At 42.0% G+C, this 17,802-nt stretch overlaps 3 protein-coding genes across 8 annotated transcripts; 1 reads left to right on the top strand and 2 right to left on the bottom strand.

Annotated features, from left to right (window-relative positions):
- Positions 1-320: 320 nt before the first annotated feature.
- Positions 321-11,981, bottom strand: LOC116924842 (neuroglian). 4 transcript variants are annotated; one of them, XM_045174719.1, is made up of 17 exons: positions 11,678-11,980; positions 7,999-8,180; positions 7,545-7,674; positions 7,201-7,316; positions 6,783-7,116; positions 5,532-6,335; positions 5,108-5,199; positions 4,725-5,006; positions 4,115-4,645; positions 3,863-4,033; positions 3,550-3,750; positions 3,196-3,466; positions 2,790-3,118; positions 2,508-2,718; positions 2,317-2,426; positions 1,821-1,990; positions 321-1,698 (listed from the first exon to the last, which is right to left on the bottom strand). In XM_045174719.1, the coding sequence occupies exons 2-16, from the start codon at positions 8,069-8,071 to the stop codon at positions 1,905-1,907; spliced, it is 3,741 nt and encodes a 1,246-aa protein (XP_045030654.1). In that variant the 5' UTR covers positions 8,072-8,180; positions 11,678-11,980; the 3' UTR covers positions 321-1,698; positions 1,821-1,904. The 4 variants fall into 4 exon arrangements, with proteins under 4 accessions (XP_045030654.1, XP_045030653.1, XP_032787310.1 ...); XM_045174718.1 differs by having other exon boundaries at positions 6,783-7,316; XM_032931419.2 differs by lacking the exon at positions 1,821-1,990.
- Positions 11,982-13,690: 1,709 nt separating this feature from the next.
- On the top strand, positions 13,691-15,936 carry LOC116924838 (haloacid dehalogenase-like hydrolase domain-containing 5). Its single transcript, XM_032931415.2, has 8 exons — positions 13,691-13,827; positions 13,902-14,111; positions 14,169-14,372; positions 14,428-14,592; positions 14,657-14,703; positions 14,780-14,968; positions 15,050-15,239; positions 15,314-15,936. Exons 1-8 carry the CDS (start codon positions 13,705-13,707, stop codon positions 15,464-15,466), a joined length of 1,281 nt encoding a protein of 426 aa, XP_032787306.2. The 5' UTR covers positions 13,691-13,704; the 3' UTR covers positions 15,467-15,936.
- A 63-nt stretch (positions 15,937-15,999) lies between these two features.
- LOC116924839 lies at positions 16,000-17,728 on the bottom strand. Of its 3 annotated transcripts, none has more exons than XM_032931417.2 (8): positions 17,568-17,728; positions 17,254-17,470; positions 17,034-17,191; positions 16,816-16,968; positions 16,630-16,748; positions 16,432-16,562; positions 16,293-16,334; positions 16,000-16,202 (listed from the first exon to the last, which is right to left on the bottom strand). In XM_032931417.2, exons 2-8 carry the CDS (start codon positions 17,421-17,423, stop codon positions 16,088-16,090), a joined length of 888 nt encoding a protein of 295 aa, XP_032787308.2. In that variant the 5' UTR covers positions 17,424-17,470; positions 17,568-17,728; the 3' UTR covers positions 16,000-16,087. The 3 variants fall into 3 exon arrangements, with proteins under 3 accessions (XP_032787308.2, XP_045030662.1, XP_045030663.1); XM_045174727.1 differs by having other exon boundaries at positions 17,544-17,700; XM_045174728.1 differs by having other exon boundaries at positions 17,254-17,487; positions 17,568-17,696.
- Positions 17,729-17,802: the final 74 nt, after the last annotated feature.

Raw genomic sequence — 17,802 nt, 5'->3', positions numbered from 1 at the left:
ACCCATCTTCACCCCAGGTGGGAGCTTGTCTATCTGCAGCTAGCTGCCGATCAGGCAATATCTCTACTTCAGAGTTACAGACCCGCTTACTGGAGAACGAAGAAAATCTCTTTTTGCCTTGCAAGTTTTCTATCCTCATCGAAAGATTCGATTCGGAAACACAAACATTATAACTGGAACCACGTTTTTATCATTCGGTTAGAATCAGAGGCAATAACAAAAGTACCGCAGCTGACTAAGACCTTTTTATGTTAAAAAAAATCAGAAACCAAATGAATCACGATATCGGCCTCGAAGAAGGAAAAACCAAAATAAAGAGGTTATTGTTAAAACATGCGTGTAGAGCTTTTATTCAAATTCATTTGCAAGGAGAAAGGGGAAAGAGGGCTTCATATAAAAATATTAGCTGTTTCCCCGTCCGCTTTCGGCAGCTGTGTTATGTTCGCAAATCCATCGGCTATATGGCGTCATCTATGCCCTGCACAATTAACCAAGGCTCTCCCTTACATAACATACTGCTGTTTTCTCATGCTCGTTTTAAACACAGACGAGTGCACTATTATTATTGTTGAAGTTAAACTGTAATGTTGGTGACCTGCTTTTCTTTCACAAACAATTTTAGTTTTTTTTTTTTCGCGGGAATGTATATAAAGATCAATACACAATGTGTGGAAGGACAAAAGCTGGCGATTGAAAAGAATAAAAATCGGCGGACGATGACAAAAAGAAGTAGGGAAAAACCAAAATAATGAACAGGACGGTTGTGATTGGCTAATTGGCCCAAAAAAAAACAAAAATAAAACAGCTGCAAAAGCTGCAGAACTGAACCTACAAAACAAAAAACAAAATGCTGGCTTTCAGGAAAAGCCGGATCTTTGTGGTAAAGAAACTCAGATCGATGGAGCAACCTTGCATTTTTTTTTTTGGTCAAGATCGCAATAGTGCAAAAAAGTTTTCTTTTTTGGCTCTTTGTGCATTTTAAGTTGTTTGAGAAGGATGTAGAGTGGAAAGGAGCTGCTTTGTTTGAAGGGAGAGGAATATAATATATGGGGGCGGTTGTATCATCCAAGAAGCAGGAGAGAAGCATGTATATGGGCACTAGACACAAGTAGAGGGTTATGACTCCATGTAGGCACCTGTCAACAACTCACTCCCCCTTCCGACACGCTAGAAATTCTACGACAGCATTAAACTCTCCTGCGTTTGGCTTTTCGCTTCCACGCGCACACACATTTGATATGACAACCAGTAAGAAGTCAGTATAACGGAATAAAGAAGAGAGATTCAAACAAACCCAAAAAAAAGGGGGGGGGGAGAATTGTCGAAGAAAGTCAGCAGAAAGCTCATAACAAAGCATCAGCATTGCACAATGTACACAAGAAAAAAAAAAATAAAAAAAATACGAGATTGCAGTCCACAAAAATAATTATGTTAGCCTTCATCTGTTTTTTTCCGGCAGGCTGACAGAAGAATAATTTAAAAAAGGAAAAAAAAAATAATAATAACTCAAATAAAAATAAAGGAAGTGGAGGGAACGGTGTGAATCTTTTGTTGTTTGTTGTTGTTGTTGTAGAGTAAACAGAAAAAAAAAATGGTTGAGTTTCTAAACAATAGTTGCCACGCTAGCCGTTGTCAAAGGGGTCGGCAATTTGTTTTGACCATACTGTCCAATAAATGAACCACTTTCAGCAAATTCACCTGCAAATAAGAAAGGAAAAATTATTGAGAAAATTGAAGAAACCAAATTTTCACAACGCCAAGATGAAAAGTTGAATGACAACATCGAGAATGTCGGATAAATAATGTTTGGGTGTCATTACCTGGCAACATAACAGAACTATACAGTCGGCTACGTTGAAAGAAGAGGCAGTTTCTTATTTTTATTTATTCACTAATTTTTTTTTTTAGACAAGAGTGGCGAAAGCAGATGATCCGTCTCCACGCTTCTTGCCGTATTGGCCGATAAAAGAACCGTCCTCATTCATGCCTTCTACAACATCAAAAACACCAATAAAAATCATAAAAGAAAAAAAAATAGTAATCAGGCAAACTCAGTGGCGAAAACGCCGAAAAAAAAAAACACCAAACAAAATAATAGTGATAATAAATAATGCTCAAACGTGAAGGTTGGTACGAAACTGTCAAATGCAAACGAGCCACGCCCTATCGCGCTTACGGATCCCAAGTTTTGCCAGACGCAATAAATGTTGGCGTCTGGCGCATGCTTTGGTAAACGAGTGCAAACTTGGGAGATCGATTGCAAGCTGTGTGATGTATGGGAATACATAAATTAAATTGAATAATAAAAGCTTTTACCGGCTTCTCCTTCTCCGTATTCGGCCATGGAGTCGTTATCTTCGCTCTCGGGTGGCATTTTGGCACCGCTGCTCAACGACGCTTTGCTAGGCGCCCGACTGCTGCCGACTCTACATGCGAGAAAACCCCGCCCCAAAAAAATTTTTTTATACCACCACTCGAGATTGCATTGGAAATCTTCGTTAACGTACGGTTGAGAGTATTCATGGAATCCAGCATCTTCGTTGAAATCCTTGCGACCGTGAGTGGCCTCCCTCTCATGGACAGCATACTTTCCACCTCTGTTTCGCTTGATGATGCAGACGAGGACCAAGACCAAGAGCAATAATGCAAGGGCCAGCATCATGCCGATAAACCATCCGGTCGAGGCTACGGCCGAAGATCCTTGGATGTAAGGTCCGTCTGGACGTTGAAAATCAATTGACATTAAAGGCAATGCCATTGAATTTGGAGAAATGTGTCTCGCAACGTACCGGCGTACATCTCAACCTCTTCAGGGTCGCTTTCGGTAAAGTAATCCCCATCAACGACGACGGCGCAAATTTCGTACAGTTGATTGGGTTCCAGACCGCGTAAAATGATAAAGTTCTCGTCAAACTCATCTTCGCTTTTAATGTAGATGGTCTCGCCCTTGCGTCTGAACTGGACAAAAAAGTGAGATCCCGGTTGGCCGTCGACGTTCGGATGCCAGACGACTTTGATGGCCGGCATACCGTTGTCCAACGTCACCTGGTTCCATGTGAATTGCGGCTTATCGGGTGGATAGGCATTGCCGTTGCGGGTGCTCCTTTCGATGTAGTAACTTTTGAATGCAAAAACGAGTGCACACATTAGCCGTCGCCATTGGTCCGTTTAAAATTCTTTACAAAACGAACTTACTCGTCACCCTCGCCAGCGATGGTCATTGCTTTGATGTGGAGGCGGTATTTCGTGTTGGGTTCGAGACCTGCCAATTTAGCCCGTGTCTGCGTTGGGTCTCGGATTGGCGGTTCCCTTTCGATCTGGGGTCCAATTTTCGTGCCTTCCACTTTCTCGTAGAAAATCTTATAACCACGCAAATTGCCGTTGGGCTCTTCGGGTTGCTTCCAGATCAAATAGAAAGCAGACGAACCAAGAGGAGCTGCTTCAAAATAGTCCACTGGTCCAGGCCCTGAAAAATTCATTTTTTTTTTTTTTTAAATTTCATTCGTAAGAACATCAGGTAAAAAAATGAACAACAAAAACAAAACATACTTCCTTCAGGCGTCTTGAAAGAAAGAATGTCGCTGGCCGGTCCTCGGTAAGCCGAGTTAATGACGCGTACGCGTACGAGATTGACCGTATGCGGCACGAACTTGTTGACGAACGCCTTTGATGCGTTGCTGATCATTTCACGAGCCCGAATTTCTCCTTCCTTCTCTGTCCACGTTTCGATTTTATAACCTTTGAAGTGACCTGTGTAAAACACACACACACAATAAAAGGAAATCGATAGAATAAGAGCTTGTTCATATTTAAAAATAAAAACGGTCCTAAAGCGAATGAAGAAGCCGAAGTTTTTATATACCCTGCACAGAGTCCGTATTGACTGGATTCCACGAAAGGATGGCGCTTCGTTCGTCAATAATTTGGTTCAACGTGAAGTTGGACGGCGCCTCTAACGGTACGTCTTCTCCAGAGTAGCCGGTAACTTCTTGAGCTGCCACGTTGGCTTCGCCAACCTGATTGAACGCCACCACTGTCCAAACAAGGGAGAGCAAGAAGAATGGAACAATTAAGACATGCGATTTTATCTTCTGACGTAATAAATGAATGTTACCTTTGATTCGATAGCGTTTGAAAGTGGGTTGATTAGGTATAAGGATGGATGACTGTCTCCAGTCGGAAATCATTTCAATATTCCAATCTTCTCCGGGTATGTCCCGACGCCAGTAGACTCGATAGTGAAAGTTGCGACCGTTGTGTTCGATCTCGGGCATTGGGTTCCACGTGACAACCAAATTAGTGGGCGAAGTGCCACGGCCCTCTACATTATCGGGATTCTTATTGGGCACGTCGGGAGGCGTCGTGCACATGGACGAGTGGTCCGATGGAAGCGACGGGCCAATCTTATTACGGGCAATGACACGAAACGTGTAATTGGACCAAGGGCTCATCTCCACTTTGAAGCGCGTCTCGGTGGCTGGCACGTTCTCAAACGAGACTTCCCAGCTGTCGGGCGTGAAACTCGTATTGAATTGAATGGTGTACGTCAAGATGGGGGCTCGATTATCGCCCGAAGGTGTCCACTCGATGGCTGCGTCGCGGTTGTTGCACTGGATGCCCACCATGCGCGGCCGATTGGGAACGTCTGTCCAAGTCATTGCCGATCGTGATGAGCATTAAGAACCGCAATCGAGAAAGCGAAATTGGAAAAAAAAAATCGTTACCTTGAACGATGAGAGTGGCCTTGTCCTCTGCCATGTCCAGGATGGTTTTGGCACGGCATGTGTAGTCGCCCGTGTCCAACTCGGTCGTCTTCGTGATGGTCAGCGAGGAATCCTGCGACTGGACAAACCGTGGCTCTTGCTCAAAATCGATCAACTGGTCCGCGTGGAGCCACTCGATCGTCATGTTCAGCGACGAATCAGCTACCGCGTTACATCGGAAAGTGGCCGTCTGGCCGGCAGCCACTTCATAGTCTTCGGGGCCGTCCCTGATGACAGTGCGCTCTGGTGAATAAAAACAAAACGCAAAGGCAAGGCGGAGAAAAATAGCAATTTTAGACGTGCGCTTTTCCCAATGGAGAAATCATTGATTGCAGCTAATTAACCTTTGACGATCAGAGTTCCATTGGCATTGGCCGATCCGAATTTGTTGGTTGCGTGACACGAATATACACCAGCGTCTGTAAAGGTCACATCCCTACAAAATAAAAATTGAATAAATACCATCCACCAAGTGTAAACCATTCGTCTGAACAAAATCTAAAAAAAATAAAAAAACGTGCAGATTGACACGCAACATGCCCGCATGATAGAACGATTTTGTTTTTGCTTAAACAATAGCCCAGCTGTTGTTGTAGAACGGAAGCGGAAAGTGAAAATGCGGTTGAAAAGAAAGAGGGGGGGAGGAAGGATGTCAAAAGCAGCTGGGCCACAATACATTTGAATATCGTTTTCTTGCGTTGAAAGGCGCTCTAGTGGGATGCGACTCTAAAAAGAAAAAAGAAAAAAGAAAAAAAAAAAAGACGGTACCTAATTTCCAGATCCCCGCTGTCCATGACGCGATAGCGACCGCCAGTCAATTCCAATCCATCGCGAATCCATTTGACGAGCGGCTTGGGCGAGCCAAAGACTTTGCACGTCAGATTGACAGCCAATCCGTCGACGGTGGCCGTATCGTCGGGCGCGTCTTCGATGTCGGGCGCCAACGCCAACACGTTGAGGTAAACATCCTTGTAGACGTAGCCGATGCTGTTGGTGGCGTTGCATCCGTAGTTGCCCGTGTCGCTCTTCTGCAGCCGCTCGATGACGATGCGGTTGGGGAAGACTTTCCGGCGCGGATTGACGGCCGCCTCTTCGAGGGGTTTGCCATTGTGGATCCATTTGATTTCGGGCGAAGGCGAGCCGTTGGCTTCGCACCGGAACTCGGCCACTTCGTCCTCGGCGCCAACGTACACTTCCGGCTCGACCGTAAAGTAAGGAGCGGCCAGCACTTGCAGGCTAATCGAGTAGGATTTGGCCAGGCCAACGCCGTTGCTGGCCTCGCATTCGTAATTGCCAGCGTCCTCGGAATCGACGCTCTTGATGATGAGCGTTTTGCCGTACGAAGAATAGGTGGTACGTCCGGCGGGCAAAGCTGCGCCCTCTTTCGTCCAGCGGATTTGCGGTAGGGGAGTGCCGCCAAAGACGCACCACAGTTCGATGCTTTTGCCGCGATGGGCCACGGCGTTTTTGCGCGAGACGTACTGCGAAACGGGTTCGTGACGATTTTGAGCTGCCGCGCTGCCCGTCGCGATCACGTCCAGGTAAACTTTGTTGCCCAGTTTGTATTCATTTCTGTGCATTTCAAGAAAATAAAGAAGCAAAATTGTTTGATGAACCGTTGCCGTTTTCACCCTCCAGTCAGCCGGAAATTTATGCCCATGAAGCCCAAACGAAACGTTAGTGGGAAACGTGATACGCGGTCACCTGCAGTAGGTAGGTAGGTAAGGGGGGAGGGGGGGAAGAAACCACCAAGACGGCGTTCACATCCAAGATCCTATCACATCGACCGACTGTAATAACACACTGGCGACTACATTCTTTACTGTAATTTTCTTTTAAGCACATCCCGAACTTTCATTCCCCCCCAGTTTATTTTTCTTTTTCTTTTGGAAGGTCATCCTTCGACGCGGTTAATGATTATTTCTTAATGATTGCTATAAAAAAAAAAACTTGTTCATTGGCCGCATACGTATTAGAGAGGGTAATTGTCCGGTGTTTGAACAAGCGGCAAGTCCTTACCGGAAAAGAGATGTGGCTGAACAGGCGTAGACAAAGTCATCGCTGGTGTCTTCGCGCGTCACGTTGGAGAACCAGAGCGTGCCTTCGGGATCGACCGTCATCCTGGACGAATTGATGCTGCGCAAGGCTCCGTTGCTGTTCTGCATCATCCAGTAGACGGACGGTTTCGGCCAGCCGTCAGGTGGCTGACAGCGCAAACTGAAAGGCGAACCCTCCTGCGCCGAGACCGTCATCGGCGGTTCATCCTTGAACGAATTGAGATCCGACTTTCGGACAAAAACCGAATTCGATGTGGCCGTTCCCCACTCGTTGGATGCGAAACATTGATATTGCCCTGCATCAAAATTAACAATGCCCCCGTCATCAGTAAATTGAATTTCATCCGGCGCAAAAGGCCAAACACAAAATGACGACTGACCGATGTCTTCATCTCGAGGCGTCGTGATGACCAGGGTTCCTCGTCCGGGCTGTTGAGAGATTCGGTCGTCGTAGCTTTGCCACAGGAAATCGAAACCGTTTTTGACCCATCTATATCTGTAAAACACACACACACACACGAAAGAACAAGAAGAACGTGAACAACTGCACTAAACAGCTGGCTTGACGTGCAATGAGGGTGTGGAGGCCTTTTGTCGTGATGGATAGCGACCCAATCGTCCAACCATCCATCACCAGTTGCTAATGGTACTATTCAATTAAGCATAGTAGAGAAGCAAAAAAAAGGAAGTAGACTGCCTCGTATTTAAGGTTAGGTGTGTTTACTTTGGGCCGGGTTCGCCTTCCGCTTCGCATTCGATGATAAACGGCTTGTCGTTCTCGTCGATACGCTGCGCCACTTGGAAGAGAAGTTCATCTGACGGCGGTTGTTTGACAATCTGAGGCGGTGATTGAACTGTTCCACGCACACATCAACAACAACAAAGAACAAAAAAACAAAAAAAACAGAATCTATTTCAGTCTAGATTTTTAAAAATAAAAATACACCCAAGGAACGGAAGTTGTCAGTTTATTGTACAGACACTCCCGCGGCTACCGGAGATAGGGCTTTTCGTGATAGAGCCAACCAACCCCCTCCAGCCGCGTTTGTCTACATGGAACGTGTCAGTTCATTGACGACCGGCCATTTTTTTTTTATTATTATTTTACTTTGTTTTACATTTTCAAATTCCTTTTGTTTCCCCACTGAATTGGATGAGTGTGTCCATCGTATACTTACCCATCGCTGATGTCGAAGCCATGCAGAAGAGAACCATTAGTAGGCCGGAAGTCCCGAGCCGCGGGCCGGCCATTTTTTGGGGGTAGAGTATTTTTTGTGTGTCTTTTTTTTTTTAACGTTTGGGTGGGGTCGCACTCTCCTTAATTGGCGTGACAAAACTTTCCCCTTTACAAGCAGGTGTACTGTAACAAAGGACAAAAAAAAAAAAAAGAAAAGAAATTAAATTTAAAAAGAAAAAATAGATTTGCATGAGAAACTAAAAGTTAATAAATAGTCTATAGTTTTCATAACGAGTAGATAAAGATATGAGCCATTCAACCAAGGACTAAAGCACGCGCGTTTAGTTTGACGTGAATCCAGCTGATTGTGACGAGTGCTTCATAAACAAAGTGAGAAACTCTTTTTAGTGGCTGCCAAATCGATGAAGAACCAGTTGGAAAACAAACCAAAGATAAAAAAAGGAAAAAAAAAAACTTGGGTATCGATCTCTTGCTCCTGCCCTTTGCTTCAAGAGAGAATCGGTCGTGATTGGGTTGGAAATGGAAGGACAAACATTGTTCATCTCCTTAAATCTCTACAATACTCTTTTCTCTTATTCTCGGTGTGTTCCTCTCGACGCAATGTTTGGGCATTGAACCAAGTCACGATCGGGAGACAACGGACAATTGCCAGCTGACGTTCTTCTCCGAGGCAATCCAAAGAAATCGAAATTGCATTCAAGCCCAGTAAAAGTACGGCCGTAAAGAGAAAGGTCGTCTCTTTCTGTTCCACGCTTTTCTTTTTCCGAAAAAGAATAAAACAACCAAGGGTAATGATATATAGTAAGTCAGGTTGGACACGCAACAATGCTTTTGCGAACCAAACTTGCTACACACACACACAGACACAGACACTATAGGTATATATACACACTAGACCATCTCCCACTTTATATAGCCTACTGTATTTCTCTATCCAGCTGCAAGTCGCGAGACTTATTGATCCAGTGAGCGGCAGAAAGAGAGAGAGAAGGGGATGGCTCTTCGATTCCAGCGTAAATGCTGTACCCACATCAAATAGTAAGATCTCAACTCCCGAAAGATCTTTCTTTTCGTAATTGCTCATTCCGCTGCTCCAAGAGGGCAATGCAAGTTCTATTTCTCGGCGGGCGTTCCATGATTATGAGTCATACGACGGATCAAGTGGATCAGGTCTCGTCGAATACCAAACTCGCCATCGGGTCACTGATGAACATTAGGCAGAAGGCCGCACCGTTGGAAAATGCAGTACGACCGATGCATAAAATGAGATTTTATGCGCTTCGTCCAGCATAAATAAGCGAAACAAACAAAAAGAGGAACGCAAAAAGACATTTCGGTGGTGCGGGGGGGGCATTCGTGAATACAATAGGGACGATCCGGGATTCAGTTACGATGGAGGATGGCCAAGATAAAGAAATAATGACCCGTCTTCAAAGTCTAATGGGTCATATCCGCTACAAGCGTCCACACACACAACGAAAGTAATGCAACTAGGCACGCCACGAAATTCAATTTCTTGAAAGCGAAACCCAAGGACATCGTTACGGCTCCAGACGTCGATCAACAGGTCACGCCTTTGGCTCGTTTAAAATATGATTCTTTAAACTACCAGCTGTCGTTCAAGCATTTCCAGTGTTATCATCGTTTACCAACTGGGCAAATAACATATATATTAAGAAAAAGAAAAATTTAGATCGATGATAACGTGATAAGTGAAACGATAAAAACCAGATTGGATTTGGATGTGTCTATAACCTCTCCGACTATCTAAAGAACCATTTCCCTCTTTTGCTTTCGGTCGTTATCGAATGATGACTTCTCCTTTATCTCTTTCCTACCGAACGTTCCTTCCTTATCTCCATAGTTATCCAGCGGTCCATGCGTAATGCGCTAAGCGAGAATTCGATTTCATGTGATATGCAGAAAATGGCGATGATGGGAAAGCGAGAGGGGTGACGCGCAAAGAGGGATGGCTTTCCGACAAAGATTTCTGACTCAGTGCGCAAAGTAAATTGAATTTTTCATCCAACAGTCACGATGACGAAATGGGGCGGGGGGGGCCGGATTTGAAGAAGAAGACGACTTCCTACCCCTCCCTCCCTTTTTTCCAGTCGGATCGAAGGTAATAACGTCGTGAGAGCGAGGGTGAAGCAAAGAGGATGAGTCACGACTTACGATCCGTACTCCCGCGCAAGTTAACGGATGTGAAAAATCATGGAACAGATCCAGAACTTCCAGACGGGGCAGTCAAACGCCAGAGATTTTGTCTCGTCCTTCTTTTCTCATGGTGAGGCCCCCCCCCCCCCCTCCCCTTTTTTTCTTCAATATTCTATTCAGCTTTGTTCATTCCCGTTCAGTCATTCCGCATGTGACAGAATTGCCACACTCTAACAGATAACCAAAGCCAGCTTGAAACGGTTGCTCTTCCGTTTTCTTTTTTAAAATATTCTTTTTCACACGACCGGAAGTGTAACTGTACCATCCGACGCATATGCATCAATCGGAAGAAAGAGTTCAGTTCAATCAAAATGCGGAAGTCCAGCTCGATATATCTAAATACGCTGGGAAAGATCTTCGTCGGCCATATCGTCGTCCTTAAAAAAGAAAGAAAAGAAAAGCCCAAACAGGCTATTTACCAATTCAGAATATTCAGAGGATTGGCTGTGCGTGCCGATTAAGAATTCCATTCGATCAAAAGAAAATCAAAAATTTGGATGGGATTTCGTTTGACGGGGTTGTCCGTCTGACGATTTTAAGCTCAGACAGGAACGAAGAGAGCCCATGTTGTTGTCTTCTGGGATGTTGTTCACGTAGGCAAAGGCGAGTCACAGAGGCGCGTGACTTTTGCAGAGCGTGTTGGGTCAATATTGAAAGTTGCAGTGGGGGGAAGTAGCTGACCCACACCCACACACTCAACGCAACGAGCAGCAACACAGAAACGAAAAATTGTTAAGGGCTACGTTAGTTGTTGTTCTTTCTCCCTACGTCATCGTTCATCATCGCTCGACTATCTCTCACACAATATGTGGGTTTGCCATCGACATCTAACCGTGTTGGAGAACGTGTAGACAAGGTACAAAAGAGGGGAATTTACTGGGCTCTAGATAAGGCTGTCTTCGGCTGTTGGGTCGATTCTAATCAAAAAAAGCCATATTCGTGTACACATCCTTTTGTTTTTCCCCCCCTACACGACACACGTTCGAAATCAGGGAATAGTAAACATCCTGATTGTAGGAAAAGAAAATGCAATAGATTTATTTCGGAAAAACCAGTTACTTAAGGAAGAATACGTCAGGCCTAAGATGGAGGGGACCAATTAAAATGAGATTTTCGTGTAACCTTGCTCGAAGCTTTAACGAGCATCCCGTCGACAATACGAAAACAGAGAATGAAAGAAAAACAAGAGACGAGTATTCTCATTTGTTTTTCAAAGACAAAAACTTGGATCTGTTAAAGTGGGAATGACGAGAGAGAATAAATATTGACTAGACGAAAGCCTTTCTTCACGAAAACAGAAAGCTTTGCTAACGTTTGAAGTTAGTTGACTTGAACCAGATGTTGGTGATTTGGGACGACGCACGTTCATCACCACAATGAAGTAGAGAAATATTTAAAAAAAAAATAAATCGAATGACTGGAGTTTCCTGTTTCATTTTTACCTCTGCTTTTCCGGTGAGCAAAACAGACGCGACTGTTGAGGCCTTCAGGATGAAAATATGTTTTGTTGACACAATCAAACCAAATCCATTCGGTTGAAGGTTTGACACACGGTTGGTGTTTCCTGACGGAGATGAGATTCTTCGTCACAATTGGAAATGATGATCCACAAGATCTGAGTGGGAAAAAATTGCACAACTTCACAGTTCAAGGGGCTTGGTTGATGTAGAAGAATAGAAGAGAACCAGTGAAGCTCCACGCCTAATACCCCCTAACGCTAGGACCACGCCTCGACAACTGAAAATGCCTAGACTGACGGCGACTACCATAGACTACTCTATAACGAGACGTGAACCTTTCCAAACTTCCCGTGTTTATAGCTTCTCCTTAAAGTGACTATTACAATTAGAACAAAAGATGGCATTTTGAAAATTGTTTACAGTTGTATTTAATATTGCTACACTTTTAATTAGCATTTCATAGTCATTTTTCGTTTTTAAAAGTTTGATTTCCTTCAAGGTTGCCCTAACAGGCTAGAGGCCCGCCCAACGTGAAGTCCGATAGGTAACGCCATCTAACAGTAATCACCTAAAGCTATGAAAGCCTCTTTCTGGTAATGGTAATACACGCGTTTTAAACTAATTTAAGATTACGCTTATGTTGTTCGAGATGTACGATGTGTAACGATTTAATGTAAAGAAGATTAGATAATGCAACGTAAGTAATGCACATTGAGCAAGTGTTTGTTCATAGTAAATAGTTTTGGTTATTATATCACGAAAGTGAAAATCAAATGTCATCCATAATCTTTATGCTAATTGTAATGAAACAAGGAAATATTTAGTTTATTTATTTGTACAAAGTTGTAACTTAAGTTCTTTCTTTTTTCAGACATGTCATCGAAATCATCCGTCAAGTTTAGTAGTTTAACGTTAGATGGCGTACCTGACGAACTCGAGATAGCCCTTTTTCAAGAAGTAAAAAACGTTTAAATAACTATTTTTACGTATACAAAAGCAGAAGCAGTAATTTATTCTTTTTGCTTCACTTTTCAAGTGACGTACTATTAATTTTTCGAGCATTGCCTAATTTATATATATATTGATTTTATGTCTACTAGAGCACAGACAAAAAAAAAGGAAAAAAAGGAAAGCAAAAAAAAAAAAAAAGCGTAGTGTAGGAATGCAGCCCACTGGTGATGATGAATTTTGACGTTCGGAAGCCAAAAAGTATATTACCCAATTCCGCTGCACTTATTTGGCTGAAAACATAGGGGGACGTTGTGTCGGAAACCATGTCAAATCCGATGTGTACAGAAATTTATGGTGCAACAGCTGTTTTTCCCAGACGTCCAAGTTGCAGGAACCCAGGATTTTTATAAACATTCATACTCCAAAGTCATACTCGAAAAGACTGTATAAGCATATGAAACCCTAGAAGATCTAGTAGTTCCATATTTAAAAAAAAAAAAAAAGTTTACATAGTTCAATTTTGACATGAAAAGCTCTTACGCAAAACAAGTTTTTGGTGCTCATAGTTCAACTTGTGGTTCGAATGACCCCATCACGTGTGAAAAGATCCAGAGCATGGCATTACAAGTGATCAACATTAGAACATGCTAATTCCAAATGTGATTCACCCTAACCCATCTTCCTGTTCTACTGTACACAAGTAAGACCTTACTCCGTTAAATGTATACGTCTTTAAGCTTTCCTCGCGAACAGTTGTATTACGAATTTAAAGCTTAGCGGAAAACGTAAGCATTTTCATCTGTAAATTCAAAAAACATAGGGAAAAGTCTTCGTGTGGGAGGACCCTTCGGAAGGCTCACATGGTGTAACTACAATACATGCAAAACATGGATTTCTTAACAAGATTTGTAAATACGCAGCAGACGACGGTTGTCGTGACAATATCTGTGGCCGTCCCGTGACGTCGATCGCTGCTTAATTTTAGAACAGTTTTCCTTATTATTTTCGTCCTTACCTTGAAACTTGCTAGTCGCGTTGTTTATCTTCAAGTAAAAAATATGGCCTTTTATTTACTACCAACAAAATCTCTTTTTCAACCACGAATCATTTCCAAAGTTTTTACTAAATGCATTGGCCCAGCGATCGGATCAAATCTGCTACATCGAGCAATCAGTACCACCGTTAGTAGTTTTTTCCGTCTCATACCAGTTTAATCGCTTGTCATGTCACGGTGATGTGTTTTCTTATCATTAAGAACCCCATCTCGCCAGAGTTTGGGTTCATGTTTGATATAGATGGTGTCATTGTTCGAGGGACCGAGGTACTGCCAGCAGCCATAGAATCCTTCAAGAAATTAGTAGACTCTTATGGAAAGTTTAGAGTCCCTGTGATATTTGTTACCAATGCGGGAAATAATCTAAGATGCCAGAAAGCACAGAAACTAACCGATTTGTTGGGAGTTAAGGTACAGATGTCACTTGTAACTTTAAAAAAAAAGCAAAACAATCTTTGTTGTTAATAGATCTCACAGGAACAAGTAGTTATGGCACATAGCCCATTAAAAATGTTCAAGCTGTTTCATGACAAGAGAGTCTTAGTTTCAGGACAAGGTCCAATCCGAGAGATCTCCAAGAATCTTGGTTTCACAAATGTTTGCACAGTGGAAGATATTCGCAAAGCTTTTCCTGTTCTTGATGTTGTTGACCAGAAAAAACGAGAAAATATGGTAATAAAAATATAGTTGTTAGACAGAACTATAAATTTAGAAATTCTGTATTCAGTCAAGGAAAATCGACGAGAAATTCCCGCATATCGAAGCTGTTGTTCTAATGCAGGAACCAGCTGAATGGGATTCTGCGTTGCAACTAATCATTGACGTTCTAATGACGAATGGGAAATTATTAAACCCACCCGCGAAACTGCCATATCCCCATATTCCCCTACTAGTATGTGCTCGCTTTTTTCTTAAAAATGTCTTCCGTTGACTATTACATTAATGTACATCTGTAGGCTTGCAATATGGACCTACAGTGGATGGCAGAGGCCTGGATGCCAAGGTATCGTACCACAATAGAAGTTGTGACTTTATCATTAGCCGATTGACTGCTCATCACTAATTTCCTTATCAACCAGATTTGGTCATGGAGCATTTCTGGTATGTCTGGAAGAACTGTACAAGAAGATTACCGGAAGAGATATGATATATACTGCTTTGATTGGCAAACCCAGTGAACTGACTATGCATCACGCTGACAATATGTGTCAACTGCATGCACGGTCATTAGGAGTGCAAAGTTCCGTAAAGAGAATTTACTTTGTAGGGTAAGACCAGATCTTTAACTTACTCGTTTTAACATTTAGATTTTTACCATTCTTCATATATTTCTTTGGTTTTTCTTATAGAGATAATTTGAATACCGATATTTTTGGTGCTAATTTGTATCATCGCTATTTAACGCGCCAGCGTTCTGGTCGCTCAGTTGCCGGTATTGCAGCCGCTATAACCGGTCGCGGTGCCCAAACTTGTGAATTAGAAATGGAAAAAGAGGATGTCAACGTTTCGGCCGAAGAGTGTCATAGTATTCTAGTCCAGGTAAATCTTTCTTACAGACGTTTCACAAGTTATGTATCTGAAACCCGAAATGTTTCTTTCTTGTTTTATAACAGACTGGTGTTTACAATGCCTCTTCTGATACTTTTTCCAATCATTCACCGAGAGATTTTTTACCTATTGAGGGGGGTTTGAGAGAGCCTGCATTCTGTGTGCCTGATGTTTTACGAGCCGTTGAACTTGTCTTTCAGCAAGAAAAATTTTACTGAGCATGCCTCTTCTGAGGGTAGGTTGTGAATTTCTAGTGCATCGTTACCATATAAATTTTCTTTAAGACGCGGATTTCAATTGTTGAGACAAAATGATTCCCTTTGTTAAAACGACAAATAATCAGTGCAAAACATATTGCATCCAAGGAACCCTTAGGTAATATTTATTCCTGTTTGGCACTACTTTTTCCCCTTGATGATAAATAGCATAATAGAAGTGTACAGTTTGTTTTGCCTTTTTCCATCAATGCATTTTACCATTTCAGTTTGGTTGTCAAGACTTTAACCCAGTGAATTTGCTTTACAATGTGCATTCTTTCAGTTGACATCTTCAGTTCTTGTAAACTATTGGAATCCTCTTATTTATGAAAATGTTGATAGAACTAATAATGTACTACAGTTTTCATGTTCTCCAAAAAAGCGCGGATATGCCACCTCTCATGACGAAATAAATTTTCGTAATCTAATAATTCTTTAATACCATTTATATTATCCAGAATGGACCGACGATAGTCTAATCGTCAAAACGTATGTAAGTTCATCGTGTGAGATTGTATTGCCCGGTAAAAAAATATGAAGTGCAATCGAAATAATAAATCAACCAAAATAATTAATCTGATTTCAGCTAGCGTTGATAAGCCAGTTATATTCATCGAATACTACCTTGACGCGCTTCGAATCAAGCAGCTGGATGATGCTTGTTTTTTGGATATCGGGCAAGTATTGAGCTACCCACCTATAATCATGGAAATAAGTATTAGGATATTACGCATTTCAACTTTACGTTACGCATTTCTTCAAAGTTAAAAATTAAAGGTAAAGAAACCTCAGGATTTCATCGTTATTGGATCCGAAATCGATGCCATACCTAAATACGAAGGACGTACAGTTCGTTTACAATTATGTTAGTTATTAATCGTAATACATTAATTCATTCGGGTTTTAGTTCCAGTAAAAAGACTTACCACATGAGAAGCTTCGAAAGATGAACAATGTTTCCGTCTATTTGCACTGTTTCTGAAAGGAAATTCTTTGCAGCGCTATTCAACGCAGCCTCTAGATTAGCTTCACTGTAAACACCGATTGCAGGGCATGACTAAAAATTAAATGTTCGTCAAAATCTAATAGAAAAACTTCAGGATTAGAACTTTCTTTCATTTTACCTTGCCTCCACAATTAAGAACAAAATGTATCCTTGGGTCTAGTTCTTTCATGCTGAACTGAAGGCGAGGATCATCTTCTTTAAAAGGTTTACTAAGAGCAGCAGGGTGTCTAGTGTTTGCTAGATAAAATAATAGGTCTTATTAATCAAATAATTTATTGAAATCCCTGTAGAGTGAAGGTGTTACCGCGTAATACTCCATGCTCAATGTCATCCAAACTGAACACAAACCCATTAATATTGTATGCGGAATGTTTCCAAAAATTGCTAATATCCAGTAAGGATTTTGGGAGGGGCTCAACCTTACTAAGTGCATGTATAGTTAAGGTGTTGTACACATCTTGGAAACAAAAAGTGTGTTGCTGAAGTTATTGGTTTTTTTCAACAACAAAAAATTAATTCTACTTATGAAGAAGGCTTTTCTTTGAATGGGATTCAGATCTGCTAATGATACATGCACAAGTTGTTCTGCTTGGGACTGAAATTCTTGAAACAAATCATCCTTTTTTAGCTCTGCATAACAAACAGACTTCCCATCTTCAGACAAGTACTTTCCTTTAAGCCTAAAAATATAAAGCATAAAATTACTGTTTCACTCCAGCAAACCTGTAAACAAAACTGCTACTTCAATACAGTTCGCTGCAATGAAGCTGCTACTTCTGTAGCGGGAACTTGGCAGGTCACCCCTTCACTTTGTGTGTTAAGAACATTCATTTTGTTATCAAAAGAAAGATTCACGGTGAATATTTGCCAAGCATCTGACAATAATGAACGTAATCGCTGAAGACTCTGCATTGCTGATTCGTTGTTTAAAGGCGTCAGATGGCGTATGTCTCATAACCCTATCGTTACAAAATGGCTAAGTTATTGTGTCAATAGCCATATTTAATTAATAACGCAATAACGGCATTTTACGTTTTCCAGCGTTTGAGATCTTACGTGTTTCAGAGATAATTTCGACCAAATATAAAACAAAGTAATTTATGTTTTACGTTAGTTGCAGAAAGAATAGTTGGTCAATGTTTTCTACTTCATTGTTTTTGTTTTGAACGTGGTTAAGTAATATCGACTGCTTTACTGAAGCGCTTGTCATTCCACTATTTAACTCTTTTCTTGACTACTAGGTGGCATTTACCAGAGCCTCTTATTTGACGTAGTCAGGTATGAGGTATCC

Source organism: Daphnia magna, linkage group LG6 (assembly GCF_020631705.1).
Source record: "Daphnia magna isolate NIES linkage group LG6, ASM2063170v1.1, whole genome shotgun sequence".
NCBI classification, from domain to species: Eukaryota; Metazoa; Arthropoda; class Branchiopoda; order Diplostraca; family Daphniidae; genus Daphnia; species Daphnia magna.
This window is presented reverse-complemented; position numbering and strand designations above follow the sequence as displayed.